Source organism: Ammospiza nelsoni, chromosome 14, assembly GCF_027579445.1.
Source record: "Ammospiza nelsoni isolate bAmmNel1 chromosome 14, bAmmNel1.pri, whole genome shotgun sequence".
NCBI classification, from domain to species: Eukaryota; Metazoa; Chordata; class Aves; order Passeriformes; family Passerellidae; genus Ammospiza; species Ammospiza nelsoni.
In genome coordinates, this window is record NC_080646.1 from 10,584,776 (window position 1) to 10,608,152 (window position 23,377).

The 23,377-nt window shown below is 41.5% G+C and overlaps 1 protein-coding gene across 1 annotated transcript in view; it reads left to right on the forward strand.

Annotated features, from left to right (window-relative positions):
- Positions 1–14,953: 14,953 nt before the first annotated feature.
- The window catches only part of FBN1 (fibrillin 1), a 141,765-nt gene continuing 133,341 nt past the window's right edge, over positions 14,954–23,377 (forward strand). The window contains exons 1-2 of the mRNA XM_059481802.1: positions 14,954–15,001; positions 15,412–15,680. Coding sequence (XP_059337785.1) covers positions 15,514–15,680 — 167 coding nt within the window. The 5' untranslated portion in view covers positions 14,954–15,001; positions 15,412–15,513. The remainder of the gene's footprint in view (positions 15,002–15,411; positions 15,681–23,377) is intronic.

Here is a 23,377-nt window from a genome sequence, read left to right on the forward strand (position 1 = left end):
TTCTAAGCAAAAAGGTTTTGCTTGCTATTGTTCTGTGACATTTAAAGAAAAAGTCTGACTGTTCTTTCAAGGATGTTCTGTATCCCTTTCATATGTAACATTTAACTGCTTATTTGTGAAGGTTGCTTATTTGTTCTTTTGGAGTTGAACATTACAGTTCAGTTTGAGAATCTTTTGAGTTTTAAGAGGAAAATAGTACAGAATCTGAAGACAAATGTGCTTAACTTCCTTTACAAAACTGTCCTGCATGTTTGTATTCCAGGACAACTGGCCAGGCAGAATGCATTTTGGCTCTTGGTACACAGGCCTGGGTTGTGACTTGAGACTTTCACAGGCACTCTAACAAGAGACTGCTGAATTTCTTGGTGGCTTTCATGTTGCCCATAAATCCAACCCCACTTCCTCTTTAGTGAGGTGGGGTTTGTCATCATCAGTGGGAGCAAACTGAGGCTATGAGAGACCGCTGGTGCCTAAACAAACACGGGCCGTGGTTAAGTTCAAGGGCCAAATTCCGAGCTCTTAGCTGAGGAAATAGCTGTGGCCTTGTCTGCAAAGCAAAGTTTTTACTAGTTGTCCTCTAAGCCCCAAGTGGAGGCTTTTTTTCCTTTTTTTTTTTTCCAATGAGTGGCTGTCTCTGGTTAGCTTAAACATTTTCCCAAATTCCACAAGGTAAAAAAGAAGCATATTTAGTCCTGTGTAAGATGTTTGAGTGTTTAAGCCAATACACCAGACTGATTCAATCATTGGTCAAGTTCAGAATCCGACCCAGCTTACAGATTTGATCTGTAAAAGTAAACATCCAGCTATCCTATCCAGGACATCCCTGGCCATTCAGACAGCAGCTGAGGGCCCATCATCTCGTTGCTGTGGACCAAATGGAACTTTTCCAAATATTCCATCTGAGGTGGGCTCAAAAGTTTCTCTGTAGTTGCTCCTCTCAATGCCACAGTTAGTGACAATGTGCAAACTGCTTTTAAAATTCTAAAATGCAACTTTTTGTAACACATTTCTGTTGCTTCGCTCAGTGTTGTGTACCTAACTCTTACTGTCAATTTCCACAGCTTTTAACAAATTCCCTGTGTTTAAAAGCTCAGTGATTTCAATGCAGAGTGAAGTATTTACTGATCCTATGTATTAAATTTAGAAATTGGGGCCAATGAGGAGGGACCTTCCACTTGACTGACTGACTGCTCTTGTACTGCTGTTTCTGTTGTATCATACTGGACAACTTCAGGGACCAAAGCTGAAATGTGTGTGAGAATGTGAAGGTAAGTAAAGATTCAGTTAAATTCTTGCTCACCTAATGTTTACTTTGTGTCTTGTTGCAGTGACAACTCCAGGGAGCTCCAGAACTGCCAAGGAGATTTTGAGTTTTGCTTAATGAAAATCAGCAGTAGAGGCCAAGAGGGAAGATCTACCTTGAAATAGCAGCAATCATTCTCTGGTGAGTAAAGTTGAAGGTGCAAGATGATCCTTAGCCCAAGAATCAACAACTCTTAGTCAAAAGTGTTCCTCAGCCCTCCTCCTTCCAATGTCAGTAGGAAAGAATGAAGCAATAAACAGACTAGCATAGGGGGTGGCAACTCCTGAAATTGGACAGCTGACACCAGTCAGCAAGGGGGATGTCATGTTGCAATATGTGTGCTTGGACTTGGATAGTTGAGCCAAGATTGTAGTAGAGTCACTAAATGAATCTCTTAAAATAAGCCTGTCACATATTCCTACCTACTAGGTTATATGGCTGAAAGAACTTACCTGCTTTATTCAAGAACTGGTTACCTGCTGTTAGATGTTTTTGATTCAGATGATTCCTTTTTCAGCTCTGTGTTTATGCTGTGGGAGCCAGATCAAGTTTTATTCTAGTAATGTTGCAGTTTGGCACTATTTAACTTGAACTTTCTTTAACAACATCCCCAAAGTAGCAGAATGCAGTGGTATTCTTCTGTTTGCTGTATTTTTGCTCCCTATATTTTCTTTGGCTGATTTATCTTGCAAATTATAAATAGAAAAAAATTAGACCCAGCAGTCTTGGTCCTACCATTCTTGATAGTTTTCAGTCTGGTTCAGCCAGTTGTCCATTCTGCAGAATTACTGTAATCTTTGCAAAATACTCTATCAGATTGTGAAAGCCTTTCAAGACTGCTATGATTAAATTCCAGTTCCCTCAGTGTCACCTGTGGATATGCAACTAAGGAGATCTCTGGCTTGCTTGCATTCCCAGGCTTTACTAACCACCTTTGCAGTTTCATATCTCATTTGCCCCCTACCTCTTACTTTACTTTATAGGTGGAACTTTGCTCTGAGGTTTGAAGACCTATTTAGTGCTGTGTCATGTTCCCTTTCCCATAAAATCTCAAACTGGGTACACTTCTCAGAAGTATTGAGATACACAGTCGCATATATATATTTCAGCCATTCATCCTTAAAATTTGCTGTCAAAGCTATTCTTCTGCTGTTGGAACTCTGTTCTCATGTTTCCCTTTGTTCTGTGGGAGTTGCTAAGATTTCCCATTGAAATTTATTTTTCTCTTTTGTGCAGATTCACTGTGCAGTCCTGTCTCCCACAGTGAGGATGGCTCACAATGGAGACGATGGCAACCTGGCAGTGATACAGGAGCACATTACTTGCAGCTGTAGTGAGATTTCACCCAGCATTCTGATGCAGAGTACTTTGCACTTCCAAATTAATCACGCTCCTCTCTATTCTTGTTGTTTGGGTAAATATTTCACTCTTGTGTAGACTTTGATGGTGATCTGTGTGAGAACCAAGGTTCTCCATTTCCCTCCTGTACATGCTTACCTACCAAGCAAGCTTTTGAGCCCAGTGCCTTTTTCACACTTGGTAAAATGAATCTGTTTCCATCATGCAGCATTGCTTCTTTGTAAATGTGAATACAAGTAAAGACATACACGTCTATTGCCAAATGTTCTGGCTGAATGCCATCCCTGGTGTTCTGGCTTCATCCAGATGACGAATGTTCCCTGTCAGCCTGCAGCCTAGTGAGAGGGGACAATGGTACAGAAATACTGTAATTATCTAATCAACTTTGCTTAGAATGTTAAGCAAATGCAATTCTTTAATACTCTGGCTTTACTATAGCTGTTAATTACCATGTGCAAATGCAATTTGTACAGCAAAACCGAATAGAGGAAACATTCACTTGTAAGTTACTTTACTCCCCTCTAGTGGTCTCACACCACACGTACGTTTATGTAATACTTCATCACCGTATGTTTAAGGACAGTGTTAGTATTCTGTAAAAACCAAAAGTCTCCTGGTAACTTCTCCTTCCTTCTGCACCTCTTCTGTTTCTGTAGAGAAACCTCTTCAGGGATTGGGGTTCTATCCAATGAAGGTCTCTAGGTGAAATTTTCTTTATTTGTTGACTTTAATTGAAGGCCAAATTGTACCACCAGCTTTAAAATCCGTACATGCAGAAAAATTTCAAAGCTATGTAGTAAACATTTATTTTCTGCGCCCTCAAAGGTCCTCACAGGAGGTGTTGGTGTCAATGTCATTGTGACTAAATTCAGCCAGGGCTGTAGAAACAGCAGCAGAGCCCAGTCCTGACTGCAGTGCTGCTCTGTGTGTGTTCTGTGGCACGTGCCAGGTTTTGGTGAGTGTCTAACAGTGTTTGGGCCTGTGGGAGCTGTGGGACATAAGGAGCCTGTCAGATGACTGGGTTCCTCCTCTAAGCTTGCCAGTTGGCCATTTTGTGTACTGTGCAGCTTTCATGAGGTGGAAAGCAGGCAAGAACCTACAGGATCAGAATGGGAACTTTTTCTTTTCCTATGTTTCCCTGGTTTGTTGCTCAAGTTACTGATGTTGTAATCCAGGTGTGCAGCACAAGCTACCTTTAGCAATAGGTAATTGGTAAATTCTTGTCTTTTTCTTTGGTTCCTGGAATCTGTATTTTAAACATAAATTACTTGCTAATGTCCTTGGAGAAGATAGGGTAACTAGTAAGAGACTTATCATCTGTTTCTGCTTTAGGCAAAGGGTATAAAAAAATGTAGATAGAGAATTCACTTTTAGAACTTAGTTGCTCTTTTCAAACTTCCCACTAGAAACATTTCCATTTTCTTCTAGAATGCTTTGGACTAATATTTTGAAGAAAATAAAGGTGAATAAAAAGAATATAGGGTCAATAAAATGTTGACAATTTTCCATTTGAAAAAATACAGTTCTTCTAAAATCCTTCACAGAATTGTTTGTCTTCATATTTAGCTATGGGAGAAAAATGGAAACATTCCAAGAATGAAAACATTTTAACACTCCGACTGGAACCTTTTGTTTTAAAATGAGTCTTGGTTTGTAAACTTTTGCAGCTCTAAAAAGTCAAAATTGAAACTAAACAGTTTAGGAGATCCAAATCCGGCCTTTTTTGCCCCACGTGATTTTTCTTTTGTGGAAAACTTAAGTATCTCAGTTTCCTTCCAAACTGGAAGGAAACCAAATGTGTAAAGTAAAATCCTTCATAAAACGTAACTCCTGTCTCCCTGCAGTGCTCTTGCTAGAGATTATTTGCCTGTGTCAGCCATGCATGCTACAATAACCAATAGCTGGGGAAACCATTTCCTACACTTCTCAAGATTGTTCCCTTTAGGTCATTAGCAGATAGTTCTAATAAACATGAGCTGAGCCAGCAGAGGCTTTGACTCTATTTATCACTGCGGATGTCTGAGCAGTCCCTGTGGGAAGATGTGACCAATTCATCAGCCAGGGAGTTTAACTTGTTCTTAACTCTTCCCTTGAACAGCAGCGTCAACACATGTATATCTAGGAAGCAGGTAAGACATGCAGTGTTTAAAAAAATCATCTGTATAGCTGTAAACAGCACATAGGCAGGCAGCTGGTGCAGAGTTGCTTTACTGAATGAGCTGGCAGGCCCTGCCTTGGGGGTGTGTGGGCCAGGGCAGGGCCTGCTGCTGTGTGACACCCTGTGTGACCCCTGGCAGTTCTGCAGGTCGGCCCAACCCAGCTCCACACTGCAGTGCAGGCACTGGGGCTGAGCTGACACACGCTTCCCTGCCTCCTTTGTGGTATTGCTGTTATTCTTTGTGGGTTCCATTTGTCAGCTCTCTGCATCCAGTCTGTGTAGTAGTCCCATAACCTTGCAATTCCAGGCGTATGCTCCAGCACCTTTCTCCAAGGAGCAGATGTAGTTATTTAAGAGCTTAACACAGCTTAACACGAGTCAAAGTAGGACTGCAGGGTTCTTGTGCTTAGGAGAACAGGGAAATTGGCTAGTATGGATTCAAACTCAGTGATTATGGGTTTCTGAAACAGAAAATCTGTTGAAACACCATGCCCTATAGAAGTATCAGAGAGGAATGACTGAATAGATTCCTTTGAATCACCTAGAGCCAGGTGCCCAGGATTTGGAATATCTCCAGCAAATACTCCAAATATTGGGAGACTCCACAGCCCCTATGGCACAACCTGTTCCAGTGCTCAGTCACCTCCACAAATCTCTGAGTGTAACTGATAAATACTTGCTAAAATCCCTAATAATGAGACACATTCTGCCACCCTTATAATTATTCTCTTCCGTTTTTTAGTTTGAGAAGAATGAGGCTGTTGATGAGGAAAACAGGTCTTAAAATGACTGTGTAAGAGGCCCTATGCAAAAGCTGTAAGATTGTGTTATGGCAAATGAAGTTCTGGAGTAACCCAAGGGATGGGCTACTTGCTGTCTGTGTTTCTGCCTTGTTGTCCAAATGTTGCAATGCTGCTGCACCTTGCCTAGACCTGCTGTCAAAGGCAGTGGCCAGCTGTCTGGAGCTTGCTTTCTGTCCTGTTCATACCCTGTAACAGGCCAGTCTTCCCTGGGCTTTCTGAGAGCTCCTGGAGTATGAACAACCTTATAAATGAAATCACCTCACTATCTGCTGAATGCTTTCTTGCAGAAGTGCTGGAAACTGTGGAACACACTTTGCTGATCATCTGAGGAATGGCAGCTTCTACCCCTGGAAGCTGCCAGATGTTGTTCTTGACACACAGCTGGCTGCTGGTAGCTCAGGAGCAGGGCTGAACAGTGCAGATTCCAATGGGTTTATAGCTGGGATTTGCAGGTTAACACTGTTGTACTCTGCAGCATCTTCCTGGGCTACATCCCACCTGCATTCTTCATGAAGGGAAGAAATTCCTCACGTTTTCCTTCTGCTCTGGTCCTTCAATCACAGTAAACAGAATTCAGTTCCAAATGTTTTAGAAGAGCTGTCTTATTCAGCATGGGGTTTGGATAAGCACAGGACTAACATTTCCCATATAATGGGTGTAGCCAATGGCATAATTGGTAATAGTCAGTTTAAAATGTTTAAACCTTATTCTTTTCTTTATTTTTTACTTGCAAATGGTATTATATAGTTTTTGACTGCAGGAAGGGGAAGGACAGCTTGTGAAATAAACCTGTCAAAGCAGGGTAAGTAGCTACCAGAGTTGCCTGAGTCAACTGCCCTTAAAATGGAGTTTGTGATGGGGGAAAGATGGAAACCAAACAAAAAGAAATAACACAAAAAGTAATAGATTTCAAATGCTGAGCTGCCTGAGCAGAAAAAATTTCTTCAGGATTCTGTGGGGAATGACTGTTGTTGGCACATACATATCAGTGATCTGCTGAACTGATACAATGGTACAGTTGTTTTTATAAGATATCTAGCTCTGAATTTGACACTCTTGAACATGAGTATTAAAGCATGATACATATGTGAATTCTGAAGATTTATTTTTTACAAGTGTGAGTAAATTCAAAAAACAGTTATTTCTTGGTTTAGAGAACACTTTTGGAATTTTTCTTGGTATTTTTTCTGTGTAGGACTTTGAATATTTAGTCAGCAAGACTGCACAGGCTCTTTGTTGTTAGGTCGCTGTTTGTGACAAAACTCCAAGTAGGTAAAGAGCCTCATGTGCAGACCAATGAATGCAGAGAATTGCATACTTTGAACAGGAGGAAAGATTTTGCAGCCAGCTGTATGGAAGGAATTGTTTCCAGCTCTCCATAAAGCTTTCAAATCTATGTAATAGGCTCTTTTCAGAAATTTCACTGCTCTAGCTCAGCTTAACTGATGGAATAATATTCACCACACTGAAGTCAGGGCATGCTCTGAACTCCACTGAAATAAGTGGGAGGAAAAAAAATATCTTGGGCTTGGACCAGGCTTATAGTGCCAAGGGAAGCTTCTCCAGATCATTGCAGTGCAGGGAAACTCTGTTTTCCCAATAGTTTATCATAAAATATGTCCAGACTGGAGCCTCTGAAAGATTTCCTTATCTTGAAAAGGCACCATGAATCTCCTTATTGACATCATCCACTTTTCAGCCATAAAATTACACTTCCTTCCTTTTACTGATGAACAGGAGTTGGAAAAGTCAGCCTTAATATATATCCATGTATCCATAGATAGATATAGATGTCCTTTTTCCCAAGCATCTCCTGTCAAGTATTTTCCCTTGGCTCTCTCTCATGTGTTTCAAGTGACATTTCTTCTGCTGACTCTGCCTGTTTGACCTTCATTCTTATTTGTCTGAAGTTGTGTGGTATTTTTCTTGGTATTGAAAGGAGTTCATGAAGCTAGAAAAAGTGTTCAATATCTTTATTTCAAATTTGTCAAGTGTCAAAACCTGACTCTTTAAAAAAGAAATGTAGCAGCTCAATCTCTTCTGAACTCCACCCCATTCATCACAGTAAAAGCAATTTTGGGTGGACCTGGTGTTGGCAATTTGTAAACCATTAGGGACATTCTAGAGGCAGTAATTCTGTGTTTTAAAAAAAGCTGAAAAGATTTTTTTATTGTTGGAATTTCTTCCCTCGTTTAAACATAATCTGAATAATTTGTACTAGAAACTAGTAAAAGTTACTCTCATTTCAATTGTTCTTAAATAGATTTTAACTCTATCCCTGTATCTTAATTTTCTGTAGGAGAGTAAAAAAGCTTTTCAGCCTCCAAAAGGCATACAGAGCTTTCTTCCTGTCCCTTCTCATTCCCACTTTAAGCAACAGTATGTGGAATCTATTGCAACTTCCTCCTCAAACAGCTTCTTTTACTTAATTTGACTATTGGTAAAATTAATATATTTTTTAATTAACTGCAATTTTTATTTCCAGTTTCCTTATAAGTAAAGGCAACCTGATTTTATCCTGAAAAAATAGCCATAAATCATCTATATACTGCAAATCAATCAGTTTGCCCTGAGTTGAGCCAATGCATAAATGAGAAGGGGCTAAAAATGAAGCAGAATACTCTATGAGTTAATAGGAGGTTTGCTATGGATGTCTGTGGGCTGAATTTATCCAAGTAACCATACTGGAAGTGTACAATGCAATACATTGAAGATGTATGTATTAATAAATGGATCATGTCCTATCCAGTGTGGTATATAAAGACCTTGCATCTGATGGACATTTGGAGGGAATGAAGGCTGGCTGCTGAAACTTGTGAACTGATAAAAACCCACCCAGTGATCCTCAGTAAGTAAATTTTAATCCTTTCAATAGACAAAAGTGGGAGGGAAATCCCCAAATGATTTTACACCCGGTAAGAAATCACAGACTCTAGATGAGGTTGTCTCAGTTTACTGGTATCTAGAAAACCTGAGGAAATGAAGTCAGCCTTTAGAAAGTTACTGAATAAAGGAAAGTGCAGATCAGAGCTGTTCTGAACTCTTTGCTGGCCAAAGACTCATCCCTGTCCTCCATGAGTCAGCGGCGCTCTCGCAGCAGGGGTGGCCAACTGCACGTGGGCTGTGCTGTGGGACTGCAGGGAGGGGATCCTTTACTCTCTTGGTGCTTTAGAAACTGCATCTGCAGTGCTCTATCCAACTCTGGGCACCCTGGCCCAGAAAAACCAGGCCCCAAACCCTAAACCCAAAAGCCACTGACAACTGGAACAAGCCTGGCAGGGGACACCAATGTGGTGAGGGGCTAAGGCAATGCTCTCTGAGCAGAGTTCATCCCAACTTAAGCGTGGGTTAGAAAGGAGATATATACCCTGCTGTCTTCAGGGTATAGAGCAGCTAGAGCCTGAGCAGTGGTAAGATGAAGAGCAGGCACAAATTCTGGGGAAGGGAAATTCCTTCTAAGTGTTAAGAAAATTTTGTCACAGCAAGTGTTGTGAAATAATGGAGTAGGTTACTCCAGAAAAGTGGGGTGTCCATCCTTGGAGATATTCAGAACTTGTGTGGACAGAGGCTGAGCAACCCATTCTTAAGCTGGTCTTGTTCTGAACAGGGAATTGGACTGAAGGACTTTCACAAGTCCCTTCCTATTTAAACTCATCATTGATTCTGTCAGAGCTGTATGCAATGCTCTCATAGTGTTATTTCTCAAAGGAAGGGCCTTGCAAATGGAATGTGGTGGGTTCAGTGTCTAATCCCTGGTCTCCTATTACCTATTTTATTATTTAAACTGCATCATGGGGCAACTCCCTATCAACCGAGACATCACATAGCCAGAGGAACACTGGGATGGAAAACAGAGGCAGAGACACCCAATCCCTTGCTGACAGTGTTTGAAGGAATGTAGGGCCTGATTCAGCTGTCTTTGTTGGAGTCAGTAGGGAGCTCTGCATAAATCAGAGTTTAAAGAAGAGGCTCTTGGTTACTGATTTCCACCCACTTGGAATGTATTAATTTGGATAAAAAGCTATATCCATTTTGCTCAGTGTTTTAGCCTGAAAATTCACCCGACAGTTGGCATTTTATGCTAAGCCATGAAAGCTGTTTCACTTTGCTTCTGAGTTTACAGGTGGGATTTAAGAGGTCATTGGGGACAAATGTAAGACTGAGGAAGCTTGGCTTGCAACTGTTACTGTGGCAAAATTCCCATTAAATTTGACATGGTTATAAGCTGACAGAAAGTAGTAGTATATATATTTCCTTTTCTTGCACTAAGAGTGGATTAAAATTCTGATTTTTAAATCAAAGAAGCAATTGCTATTGTTAAGATAGGTTTTCTAGCAGTACACATGGAATTAAATACATCACTGTATGTATATTAGATTGGGATTAAAAATAAAATTCCACTGTATTTGTAGTTATATTTTTATTCAACACTAGTCTTACAAAAATAGGTTGTGCTTCCCCTACCTGGAAGACAGAATGAAAATCTTTGGATTTCTTCTGGTTTAGTTCTTTTATTTAGGACCCCTAAAGAATAACCCTGATAATGGATCTGCCTTCAGCAAAGGGAGACATAGGATAAGTTTCACCCTTTCTGCGTAAGGGTTGATTCAAAATGAGATCTAGCTTTAAAAACAAAACCAACTAAAAAAATACTGAGAAGGGAATGTCTGAATTAGGGTCTAAGTTTCCTTGTACTTTCTTTGTCACTGATACTGGGGAATCCAGGTTCTTTGGAGGAGAAAGAGCATCTGTTTTATTCAGACCTTAGTAAAGAGAAATGTATGGTTTTGGTGGGGTGATAAAAAATTTGCCTTCTTCTTGTAAATTGAAGATGTTATTTTGTTTAGGACAACATATGATCTGTCTTAAACTGTTCCATAGAGGCATAAATAGGAGAGATGTGTTCTGAATGTAATAAAATGTAATAGGTTTATGCTCACTTAGGATACAACTGAGACAATACATTGTAATTTCTGCAAAAGCACATAGGCCCCTATTATCTTAGCCAAGAAAGAACTTTTTTATTTCCTCTCATATTTCTTATATTACAGAAATATTACAACAACATATTGCACAGTATCACAAATTATGGAATTATATGTTAATGTAGGATGGATTTCTTTCTCCATCACTGTAAACTCTGCTGATAGATGAAAACTTCAATTAAGCCATTTGTAAAAATGAAGTAAAAGTCTGGGGTGAAATATGTCCCCATATCTATTAATAATGGATTCCACAGCTACTTATCACAGCTTGTCTGACCAAACAGCATTAAGGAAAATTGATGTGTTTTATTTTGAGTTACCTAATTTTTAAATTTTTTTAGATTTAAACCAGTTAATTGCTTGTCTGGATGTAATTACTGTTTGTGCTTTTAATGTACTTAAAAAAATACACACACTAAAACTTTCCCACACTATTTGTTTTCATTGGCATAATAAAGGCCCTCTTAATAAAGAATTATGTACGATGGACATACTTATTTTTGCTCACTTGTGTTAGAGTAAATTTGCAGATTAAAAAAATGCAATTATTGCAAAAGTTCATACAAATTGAAATAAAGAAAAACTTTTTGAAATGAGCTCCCAACTCTTCATAGTACTTCTAGTGATAAGATTTTTTTATTTGCAACAGTTCAGAACAGTTTGCCTGAAATATGACTATTCTGCTAACCATCCTTCAGGAGGAGAGGAAGGAGTGTTTGAGCAAGATGAAGAGGACTGGCCAGCCAAAGGCCAGCAAGGAGGGAGACCAGTACTTTGCATCTCAGCTGCTGAGCATGAAGATCACCAGCACTGCAAATTTCAGTCCAGTGTTTTTTATGTAAACCAAACAGCAGGACAAGTAAGTATGTCTCTGAGGATCAGTTACATGTTAATAATTTGGGCACTGTGTAAAATTATTTATGTACCTGATGGTGATGAGCACAGGGAGGTACACTAAGGCATGGTTAGCAAGTAGGATGTCTTACTAGAGAAATATACTGGACTTGATTTAAAGTGTGCATGAAGTTATGTAAATATTTAGGGTCACTGTTTCCCAGGTGATAGCCAACTGTAAAGCGTGGTTTTTGTCTTTTCTATCATTCCTACTTAGAATCAATCTACCTGTAATTATCTTGCCCTGATATTGACCCTGTCACCACAATCCATACCATCTACATCCTTCAAAATATGCCTGTAAGATCCTCAAAATCACCTGGAAGAATGAGCATTGTGGAAAAAGAGTTGCTTAAATGTTATGGAAAATTCTGCTGTGCATGTAGCAGTGATGTTATATGTCTTGTTCTTGGTGTCTTTTATTTTTGGATTTGATTCCATGGTTTGATCAAGGAACTCAAATATCACTGAGTTTCTGGATCTTGGCTAATCTGTGAGTTCATCTTTGTTTGTCACAGGAAATGGTGATCAACTGGATCATCAGAATTGCTTCTTAGTTGCCTTGGTTTTTTTCCCCTTAAGTGAAGCTTCAAGTGCCTGACAAGTGTTTTGGAGACCATATAAAAATCTGTTTGTCTAGATGTTCTTCAGAGTCCAAATGTTTGCAGAAACTCAAGTGGCTGTGGGAAAGAGTGTGGATGACCCTTATTAGTAGGGCCTGCTCTGTTCAGCAGCAGAGAGCAGAAGTTGTTTTAAGTCTTTGGCTTGTGACAGTGTGTTTTTCTAGTGGTTTGAGAATCCAGGTGGGCACCATTTTAAAGTTGTCAACAATGTAAATACTTCTAATGTATAAGCATATTCTTTAAAATGACACACCAGAAGCTGATGATGTGCTGCATGTTTCACTAGATTAATGAACTTCCAGCCCACATATCATGTAGCATTACTTCATATAGTGTAATCCACATTTCTGCAACCATGCAAGATACCAAAAAATACATCATAAAATGTGCTAGAAGATATGAGAGAGTCACCCCATTAGCCTGGGACACAGACTAGATATTTTCCTAGTAGCTCATCCCCAAAATTAAAGCGGTTGAAACAGAAAATATTGAAACCAAAAGAATGTTTGAGTAAATAGCAACCAAGAATTCCTTTCATAACTCACTTTTGTTTACTGGTAAATTCTATTTTCACATTGTGAACATAATTTGTAAATATCTAGTGTCATTTTTGCAGGTTCAGTTTAACTTCTATATTAACTAATTAAATACTTAGATTTTGCTGTATGCATAGGTGATAGTGAAGGAAGAGAGCTGTATAGCAATGTAATGCTTGTCCTGAATTTCTTAATGAAAGGGATAATTACTAGCACCTTTATCCTCATCTCTTTTTGGTTTTGAGCAAAATTTAATTTGACACTGCAAAAGAAATACAAAATACTTTAGGCAATGCTGTATTATCTCTTCAACAAGCATAGCCATAAAAAAAAATCTTCATGTGTCAGACATGCTTATGTGTCAGGCAAACAAAAACTTTGAAAAATCAAATTCCTATTTATCCTATTTATTCTGTTAGATTGTAACATAAAAATCCATATTTTTCATTAATCACAACCCCAAACTTCTGCTTACTACAAATCAGTAATACTTTGCTCGCAGAATTGAAGTTAATTAGTTCATTTTGTACAAGTAACAAAATAGTGGTATAAGGTGTGGGCTGCTAATGTCTTGAGCCTTTCAGACACACTGAGGTGGCATAGTCTGTACCCCATTACTTCTTTCTTGGGCCACTATCTCATAGTATTTCACATCTACATTTTACCTTATACTCTTTATCTGAAACTCTTAACACTACACTCCTAAAGAGTGACATTGAAATGGTCAATATCAAATGACTGTTTTGTAATTTGCAGAATCTAACACTTGATGATAAAAATCAGCCAAAATTATTAGAAAGCTGCTATTGTGGCCAGTACATAGTTTACATACTTCTATGTATGTTTAGAAGGACAATACATATTTATGAATGTAATCTATAAACTACTGGAAACTGAATCACACTATATTTCAACTAGCATCTGTCATATTTTGTGACACCATTACAATTCAGCTGTAAACAGCTTGGTACTAGGAAATCTCACACACGACTTCCTTTTTTTCTGATACTGTTTTAGTGGCAGAATACACCATGCATTTATCTGGTATGGGTGGTTTGGCAGCTGCTGTGCCTGGTCAGCTGCTGGCTTATGAAATTGTGCAGCTGAGCATTTGCAACATCAATGCAATAATACAGAACTACTAACCATCAGTACCTACCTGAAACTAAGAAAAAGGGAAAATACCTGAAAATTAGGAAATCCAACATTTCTGCCAAAGTATTTATATGTGAGCAGCAGCAGACTGCATCATTTACTTTCAGCCTAATTTTTATGCTTGTTTGTTGTTTTTTTTTTTTTGTATTTCCTGTCTATGTTGAAATGGGATAATCCTGGTACAGAGAGTTACTTGATAGGAGCGTATAGAATCTGGGCTTGAACTCTGTTAACTGTGTTATGTTGTGTTCCCTGCTCAATTATTTCAGTATAAAGCCTAAAGACCTTTCAGGTGTTGGTAGTGGTTTGCTCTTTTTGATTTAAACCATAAATAAAAACTGCAGGGCTTTCTTTCCTTGAGAATGATGAGGCAGGCATTTGTTCTGGAGCTGGCTGTGGAGATTTAGGAGTAGGTACAGAAGAGTTTGGTGCCTTGGTGTCTGTGCCGTGTTAGTTGCTAGAAAGCGCATTATTCATTCTGCAGCAGCCTCTCCGGTAAAGCCACCATCCATGCTATTTTTCCTTATAAGGGAAACAGATACCTTTACGTTATTTTCATAAACTAGAGATGCAAAATGCTGCACCTCTGGGAAGTAGATGCCTATAGATATGTATATGTAGAGGTATTTAGATGGAGGCAGAGGCGTGCACTACCTTCGGTTCCCCCACTCCCGTCTGACACACTTGGCTCAGCACTGAGACTACCGCAGGCGCTGATGCCTCTGCCGCCGTGTGAGCCGGGGACCCGCGGGGTAACCCGAGCTGGCAGCGTTGCCTGGCCGCAGCTGCCTCCGGAGCGGAGGGAGCGGCAGCGCCGCGTCCTCCCGGGAAGCACCGCACGCTTCCCGCGGCGCCCGGGGAGCCTCTCGGGGCCGAGCATCCCCGCAGCCCCGGGCCGGCCGCAGGTGACCCACGGCGGGGCTGGCCAGGAGCCCGCCGGGCACCGCCGGGAGCCCCCGGCTCGGCGGCTCGGGGGTGGGGGGAACATTTTTATTCCCCTCTCTCTCGCGAGAAAGGGTTGGGCGGGCGATACTTGAAGAGGAGGGAGGGGGGGAGAGGAGGGGAAAAAGGAAGGAGGAGGAGGGAGGGGGCAGCTGGAACCGCAGCTGGATTAGCGGCGGGTGCAGCGGCCGCAGCTGGAACAGCAGCGGGAACGGCAGCCGGCGGCGGCGGCGGCTCCAGCGGGTGCGCGCCCCTCGCAGCGGCTTCTCCCGGGGCGGGCGGGCTGGGCGCGGGGCTCCTGCCCGCGGCGCTCCGGCCGCTGCGGCTCCAGCGGTGCCCGGCTCGGGAGCCGGGAGGGTTCGTGCCCGGGGGACGCTTCCCGCCCCGGAGCGGCTTCGGGAGCGGTGGCGGCGGCCGCGGTCTGTCCGCGGCGGGTGCGGGAGCCCCCGCGGATGCTGCTGAAGGGGAGGCAGAGCCCGCGCGGCCCCGGGCAGCCCCTCGCCGTCCCCCGCGGCCGCCGCCTCTCGCGGGCGCGATAGCGCCGGGCTGGCCGGGGGCCGGGGCGCGGGGGCAGGCGGCGGGGGGCGCGGGGTGGCCGCGGCCGCTTTTCCTCGGTCTCTAACTCCCCTTCCTCCTCGTTTCTCCCCTCGCAGCTCGCATTGGAGAGGCTGGTCGGCTGGGCGGCGGGGACCGGCAGTCTTCGGCGGCGGAGAGGAGGCAGCGGCCGCTCGCAGCCCGGGGGCTCGGGGGACGCGATGTGGCGGGGGCGGCTGCTGGGGATCGCCCTGGGAGTTGCCGTGCTGTGGGCGTCCCAGGCTGGTGCCGCCGCCGCCGGGCACACCGAGGGGGTGAGCGCCAAGGAGAGCCGGTCCAGCCGGGCCAAGAGGCGAGGGCACGGCGGCGGGCACGACGCGCTCAAAGGGTAGGTGCGGGGTGCGGGGCCAGCCCCTCCCGGGGTGCCGCGGCGCGGGCCGGGCAGCCGGCGCACATCTGCCTCCGTGTGTGTGTGTGTGTGTGTCTGCGTATGTGTGTATCCACAGCCAGAACCCCTTGGCGATGGGGGCTCTGGGGGTGCGAGAGCTCCCCGAGCCCCCTTGGGGCTGCCCTTACGGAGGAGCGGTTTGGGCTGGGGGGCGCCGGACGCCGCCTGCAGCCCGGCAGGGCAGCGCCGGGGCTCGGGGCGCGGAGCCCCGCCACCCTCCCGGCCCCCTGCCCGCAGGGTCCTCTGCGACCTGCAGCCCTACTTCAGCTCTGGGTGGGCGATGCTTCGTGGGGATGAGCCGCAGCAGCGCGGAGGTTGCTAATTTATCTTCTAGGAAGGCCTTAGATAAGGGCACGCTGTGGGTTCGTGCATTCCTCCCGCATCCCGCGCTTCTGCTTTGCATAAAAGCAGAATAACGGTGATGCCTGGAGCCCACAGCATGCCCTTGCCATCAGCTGTCCCCTCTTATCTCCACCTTGAGCCTTTTGTGATATCCATCTTGCTCTCGTATGGACTGTCTAACTCTCTAGTACGAGTGAACTCAACATACAAGAGTTTAATTTCTTTAGAAACATTGTGATACATGCCTAGAAGAGAGGTTTTTTTAAAGACTAAATCTCCGTCAGGCAAACTTTTCCCCATTCTAATGGAACACCTTTCCAATGCAGAAATAGTTGTGAAGTCAGCTGAAAGGCATTGCATGCATGTGCAGTTGAAAATCTAGTTCACTGAAGGCGAAAAGTTTGCAACAAAGTTATAAAAAAGAAGTTTCCTTTCTCAGGTGATCCAGTGTGCCTTTTCAGCACATAGCCAAATTTTTTCTGTTGTCAGGCAGAGAAGAAATGTAACAAAAAATGTATTAAAATAGTTAGGCTTCTGTAAGGGATACAAGCTATTGCTTATTTTGCCCCCATTTTCTCAAAAAGGAGCTATTACAACTTGTTAGAGGCCTTGATGAATGTGCTTTAATTTCTTACTAACTTCCTCGTAGTTCTATAGTATTTTTTACCTATATTTGGATTTACAGTCTTGGCTTTTTTAATGCTTGCCTGATTGAAAAGGGTTTATGTTTTTAGATCTGCATGCTGCAAAAATGGATGCAAGCTATCAGCATTGTTTCTCATCTGATTTTGCAGGATCAGACTCTCATATTTCATTTCCTTATACCTTGTCACAAAAGAAATAGTTGGACAAAGCAGATCCAAAGTAGATGTGACAAAATCTAGGAGGTGTGGAGGATGTACAGTAAAGTTTGAGGGGCTAATTGTAAGCAATAAAAGATGATAATAAAAAAAAAAATATTTGAAAGTGCCTGCATTCTTTAGAGTGTTTTAATAACCTTTGTTGTAATAGGATTCTGAGATAATATCAAACTGATAAACAGAATTTTTTGCTCAGTGACACAGAATATGCCATCTAGCACACTGTGCTGACTTGTGCTAGAGGCATGTTGGCTGAGGACAGAATTTCTTTGGTGTGTGTAACTGTCACTCTGAACTGTGCTGCTTAGACATAATGCATCCAGGAATGATATTTAATGTGTTAATTATTTTTGGAATCTAAAATGGGTTAGGGTAAGTATTTAATTTTATGAGTTGATTCTTATACTTAACAGAAGCCTGACATCTTTTATGTCCTTTGCAATAATTCTTCCTTTTATCATATGTTATCTGTGAGTTATATATCTGCTTAGTAATCTGCAAATCTGGAGATAATGTCAACATAAATTTTAGTTTTTCTGTATCTTGGTCAGTTTTTTGGAATATTGCCAACATGAATGAGTGCCCCTGGGAAGCAGATTCTGAACAAGGATGTAATAATTTGCCAGATGAACTGAGAAAAAGACAAAACAAATTATTAGTTTGGTTTCTTGTTTGACCTTCTTTTGTAACCCTGATTTGAGGCTGTATATAGAGTTCCCTAATTGCTTGGAGAACAGTAATTTTGATCATTGTTGGGTGAATGCTGCTGGATATTTCCAGTTTAGAAGTTGTGAGCACTTTCTTAGGTGAGGTACTGTACTGTACAATGTGAATAAAAAGAATTGTCATTCTAACAGACAAGGTTGGAACAAATTTGGAAGGACAGATGGAAAATATATTTTGAATGTATATATTTTGATTTTACAAGAAGACATAGTATTTTTTTAACTTGTTCATCAGTACAAATACATTTGGGAATCTGTTAATTGTAATACAAGTCATAACAGATGCTGGGAAACTTTATTTCCATGTTATTACAGTTGACTAAGACTTTCTTTTCATTTTGAAGTGAACTCCTGCTCTGATTGTAAGGCACATGGGGGATACATTTTTAAAGAAAACCCTTTTACACTTCAGTCATTTTGTGTGTTTGATTATAATGACTAGTGGAAGTCTTAAAGCATTTGAAAGTATTGAGGTTATTCTGTGTGTGAATACCGGTCTTGTATGTTAAAATGAAGAGGCTGAAGATCTGTTTCAGTTCTCATGATTTTTCCTACTAAACATTTTTTACTGCAAGCTGTTGACTGCAGGAGATGTTTGCTTTCATCTGTGTGACCTTTGCCTCATTGTTTATGGCAATGAGCTGTCCAAATGTATAATGTGATTTTAGAAGCATATTTTAATAATTATAAATTACTTGGAAGTGCCTCTTAGGTTCTCATTTTAAGATGTTACACTTGCTGCTCATGTAGTGTATTCAAAGTTTGAATCAATCCTGCTTTGGAGGCATTAAAGGTGAAGTCCTTTTAATGCCATCTGTGTTTGGCCTAACTCAATGGATTTTTATGTGCTGGTGCCTGATGCCTCTAAGTGATCAGAAAGCAAGCAGAATAAAGGCAGTGATTATTAAAAAATATAACTAGACTCTCTGGTCATGGAAATGGTACTGTAATCCATTACAAATCAGCAAGTTAAAATAATAAGCTGCTAGTGAGACATTTCTCCAGAGCCCCAGAACTCATCACAGTTATTGTGACTTATACTTACTGTATTGAGCTGTAAGGCATCAAGCCATTATCCTGCTACCCCTAAGCACCCAAGAATGCAGTGTCAAATTCTGTAAGAATTAAACTCTACAAAACTGGCCATGAACAGGAAGTTCTTTTTAAACAATATATACTTGAACACAACCATTCCTATGTGTTTCACTCATTTGAATATAAAGCAAAAAAAAATTTACTGGTGATTTGATTTGTATTTGTCTGAATACAAGAAGTATTGTACCCAAAGTCTTAGAATTAATTAGGATTTCTCATTTTCTGATGATGCTAGAAGACTTCAAACACTAATGAGTATCAGTCAGTTCTTAATAACATTTTAAGCAATGTTTGTCTTGTTTACCAGTCTCTTCTCAGTAGAATGACCAAAGAAAGCAATGATTTGCTTAACAAATAGCAGAAATTTTGAAAGAACTGAAATTTCTTCAAGATAGCTGAATTCTGACATGTTTCTAATTAGGAGACTAATTAAATGTACTTGTGCAAGAATTATTTAGCTTCTTAATTTTTATTAAGTCGAAATGATAGTGAATATTGAAGAACAGAATAGTTGGCTCCAAAAGGATTCACGAAAGTCTTGCATTAAAGGTATTCAACAGGAGATTGGCTTTTTGGACCAATTTCTTTCGGGCATCTCAAATGAAGACCACTGATACACTTTCCTGAGTAAACTTGGTTGGATTTGACCCTTTTTATTCATCAGTGCTCCCTGAAATAGAATAATCTTATTAATCTATAACTTAATTCTAGTGTTCAGCTATATAATTAGGGCTTCTGGTTTTAGTTTTAAACCAATCTTTACCACTAAAAGCCTGCTGAAGAAAAGCAGACTTTCTTTACTGGTAAATATTTGTTTATACTGAAAAACCTCAAAGATTTTTCTTACCACTTGTGGCATGCACACCTCTGTGCAGCTGCTGGTGCCACACCTTGTCAGTGCCACTCTGCAAGTGGGGGCAGCCTGAATACTTGGAAATAAAAAACTTAATTAAAAATACATGCAGGTTGCTGTAATACCTCATGTGCTGGAGCACTCACCTGGCTTCCAGGTGGCCTGGCTGGCCTCCTTCCAGTCCTCTGTGCCTGTGGGGTAAAGCTTACATGGAGGATGAGGAACTTTTATTCCAGCATATCCTAGTGTGGAAACCGAAGTCTTTGGCAATTACGCATAGTGTTAACATTCTGCACCTCTCTGAATATATTTGCCAATTATTATAGTACTGTTCTTTTGTTATTACATGATCCTTTGAAATCTAGTTCTGGACTGAAATGAGTTCACAGACATTGGCACTATTCCTCATATATGTGTTTCCTCTCTTTTGGTATGATGTGATTTGGTGTAGGTGTGAATTGTGGAGCAGGAGAAAAACAATAAAAAGGAAATCATCTTCAGGGCTTTGTGGTCCTTGTAGTCCGAATTGTGTTGTTCGGACACCATCTCTTCGGAAGGCACAGCCTTAATCCAAATTCTGGTTTATCAGTTTTGGGGGGAGGCTTCTTGGCCTGTGTAGTTTGTAGGGCAGAATTAGGACTTTATTCATTTTGGGTATGCCAGTGCAACCTGTGCTTAAAACTCTTGGTGAATACCATTGTGGTCTCCCTTTCAGTGGGAGGCTCTGAGGCACATGATTCTGTTTCTGACAGCCTAGTCAGTCTTCCTCTTTGTGATCTTTCTCATATTATATTCTAGCAGGACACAAATGGTTTTGAAGAGCCATATGCCTCTCCTAAAATACATTAGATAATTACTTTTTTGCCATTTGATTGTAGTAGGTCATAAACAGAGAAGCAGAGGAAAAAGGCTACAATCAACAGTGTAGCAGTATTCTTGATGGACTGTCTGAAACAAGATTGTTTCGGAAATGTAAAATCAGCCTGGGAGACTAAGATGAAGCAGGTTTCCTATGACCCAGCACCACTGTGGCAAGTTGACATGTTGAACATCAGAAGGCAAGACTGGATGTAATTCTTTTCCTTTCTTCCCCTCATTTATCTATTTGTTCATTTTTGTCTGCTTAGCTGTTGGCTTGATCAGGCTGGCTGCCCCTGATGCTGCAGGACCAGTCACAGCTGGCCTGTGGTGGGATTTGTGTATTTCACATCAGGGTTGTCACTTTGTGTCCCATTGCAGGAAGGTGCATCCTGAGGGGTCCTTTAAGGGTGATTGTTGCTATGACATAATTGCTTGGCAGGTTAGAAACAGATTAATCCCATAGCCCTTACTCAGACACAAGACATGTCATGGATAGTACTTTCTTTCTTTCTTTGTGTTCCAGATAATAATTTTCTTCTGTGGATTTGGTGTGCGGTTATCTCATCTTATGTGTCGTGGTGACTTTCTGGAGACTTTCTCATCTCAGTTTGTTAGTGTTTAATTGAACTTTTACTGACGGGGTGTACTGTGTTTAGAAACTGGAGGCATAAAGAGTTGGGGGGAGAACAGCACCTGCAGGAAGTGTGTCTTGTTGGAGCAGAGTGCAGTAATTTGCAGTTTGCAGTGCAGATTTCCTGAGAGAATTGCTCCGAGGAGACAGAAGAAACTCTGGCTTGGCGTAGCTGCTCAAGAGCCTACTTAAGTATTATGAAAGTAGACTTCTCCTCTGTTGTGAGCCAGCAGGATACATTTTGTATTCAGTGGTGGTTCCACAGGTTGTTTATCAGATTCTGTATCTCCTGGGTCAGTTGCCCTTGGTCACTGGATAAGTTCTGCTCCATGTACACCTTCACACCAGTGTCAGAACCTTTGGGGCTGTGCTGGGCTCGAGGATGCAGACTTGAAGTAAGTGTAGGGCTGCTCTCCGTTGATATGGGAGCAAAGGGAGGATCTTTGGGTCAGAGCTTGGCAGGAACAGTCCATCTGTCAGCTTCACTGACAGTCGTCCTTATCAAATCAGATTACAGCTTCTGTTTCCCTGTATGTTTATTTTCCTTTCCTGTGGTGTGTTGCTCAGCATTGCTGCTCACTTAGGACAGTCTTTGTCATTCCTCTTCCATCCTGCAAGCTTGAAAATGTTTAGTGTATGAACTTCAATACAGTTTTTGACAAGGGTCACTTTAAATATGTTCATGGACTGAGCAACCTGTGATTGTTAGAATTGTTAGTATTACCCAAAAGAAGGACCCCAAATATTTAGCTGTATGGATCACTAGGAAAATTTCCTCTTGGTAGAAATGTGATAGACACTGGGTAATAGGAGACCATCTCTACTTAAATAAGACATTAGGACCTCGAGATCTTTGAATGTGCATGTATGAAAATAGTAAGAAATTAATCATTAACTTTTTTGTTTTGCAATGAGAATGAATCCCATCTCATTCTTCTTCTTCATCTCCCTGCTGAACCCTGAAGATGAAGAGGATATAGAAGCATGTCTGTCACTTTGGTCTTTCTCCCCAGACTCAGTAAATATTTTTGAAGAATGGAGCAATTGTGGCCTGGAGTGTTTCTGATTAACCATTGCACTGTGCTGGGAAATATATTTGTAGCTTTTCAATCTTATATTTCTCCTTTGGTTGTTTACTCATCCATTCTGACCTTCCCACCTAGTTTTATTTGTTTAATCTTTTGAAAGGATTTCAGACCTACTGGACAACCTCATTCATGCTAAGGCTGGTGTGCAGATAGAGGCATGAGGACGATAATTTGGTTTTTGTGACAGTTCAGTAAAGTCAGGCTCTTCTTTGGAAGGTACATTGGGATATAAAATATAGCCTGTTAAATTAAAACCTCTGCCTTCTGGTTTTGCTTATAGATCTTGACTGAAGTATGAAGGAGGTCTAGCTTTTATCTGGAAAAATATTTTCAATGTTGACTTGCTGGAGAATCTGTTGTTTTCCTTTCTACTTCTCATTTTATGAAATGATTCATGACCATTATAGCCTCAGAAATACCAAATGAAAGCCACAGTTCTTTTGTCTACAGGCTTAATCATTTTCATCCTCTTTTTCAAGCTTCCCTCTCTCTCATATTTTGCTGGAGGACATCAGAATATCCAGTGATGTTCAGCTGAGGTTTCAGACTAAAATTTGTTTCCTTTCAGGAACGTTATTTTCCTGTTTATTTTCTTCTTTGTTTTTCCCTTTAATATTCCATCTTTTTCTCTTCCCTGTGTACAGAGTAAATTACCAGTGTCTGCTAGGGACAAGTTGAGCTAAAGCAAGGTTTTCCTATTTCCTTATGGCAGATGTGCAGGTAATTAACCTTTTGACAATGTGGAGTCACTGTCCCAGCAAGGAGAGAGACAAAAGGTAGAATATTGTGTAGTGAAGGGAGGAGAAATACTGATAACTTACTTAAAATAAATCTTCAGTAGCCTAAGGGAGAGCACTTAATACACAAATTAATGGTATTACTTAACACCTAAGTGCATTCTCTGCCAGTATTGATGCAAGTGTCAGGTATAGGAGACTCCCTAAAGGATTGATGCCCTCCATGAGGGGGATGGTGGGTGGTACCAGCACAACTTTCAGCCTCCAGGGAAGCCTCAACGAGGGCCTGGCTGGACTTGGGTTTGGCTGGCCAGTGTGCCCCACACCAGCCCTTGTGCTGCTGCTCAACTTGGGCATGGGTGGTGGAAATCCTCAGCTCCCTGGGTGCTTTCCCTTGGAAAACTGTTAGAGGTTTGTCCCCTCAGGAGCCATTAGTGGGTACATG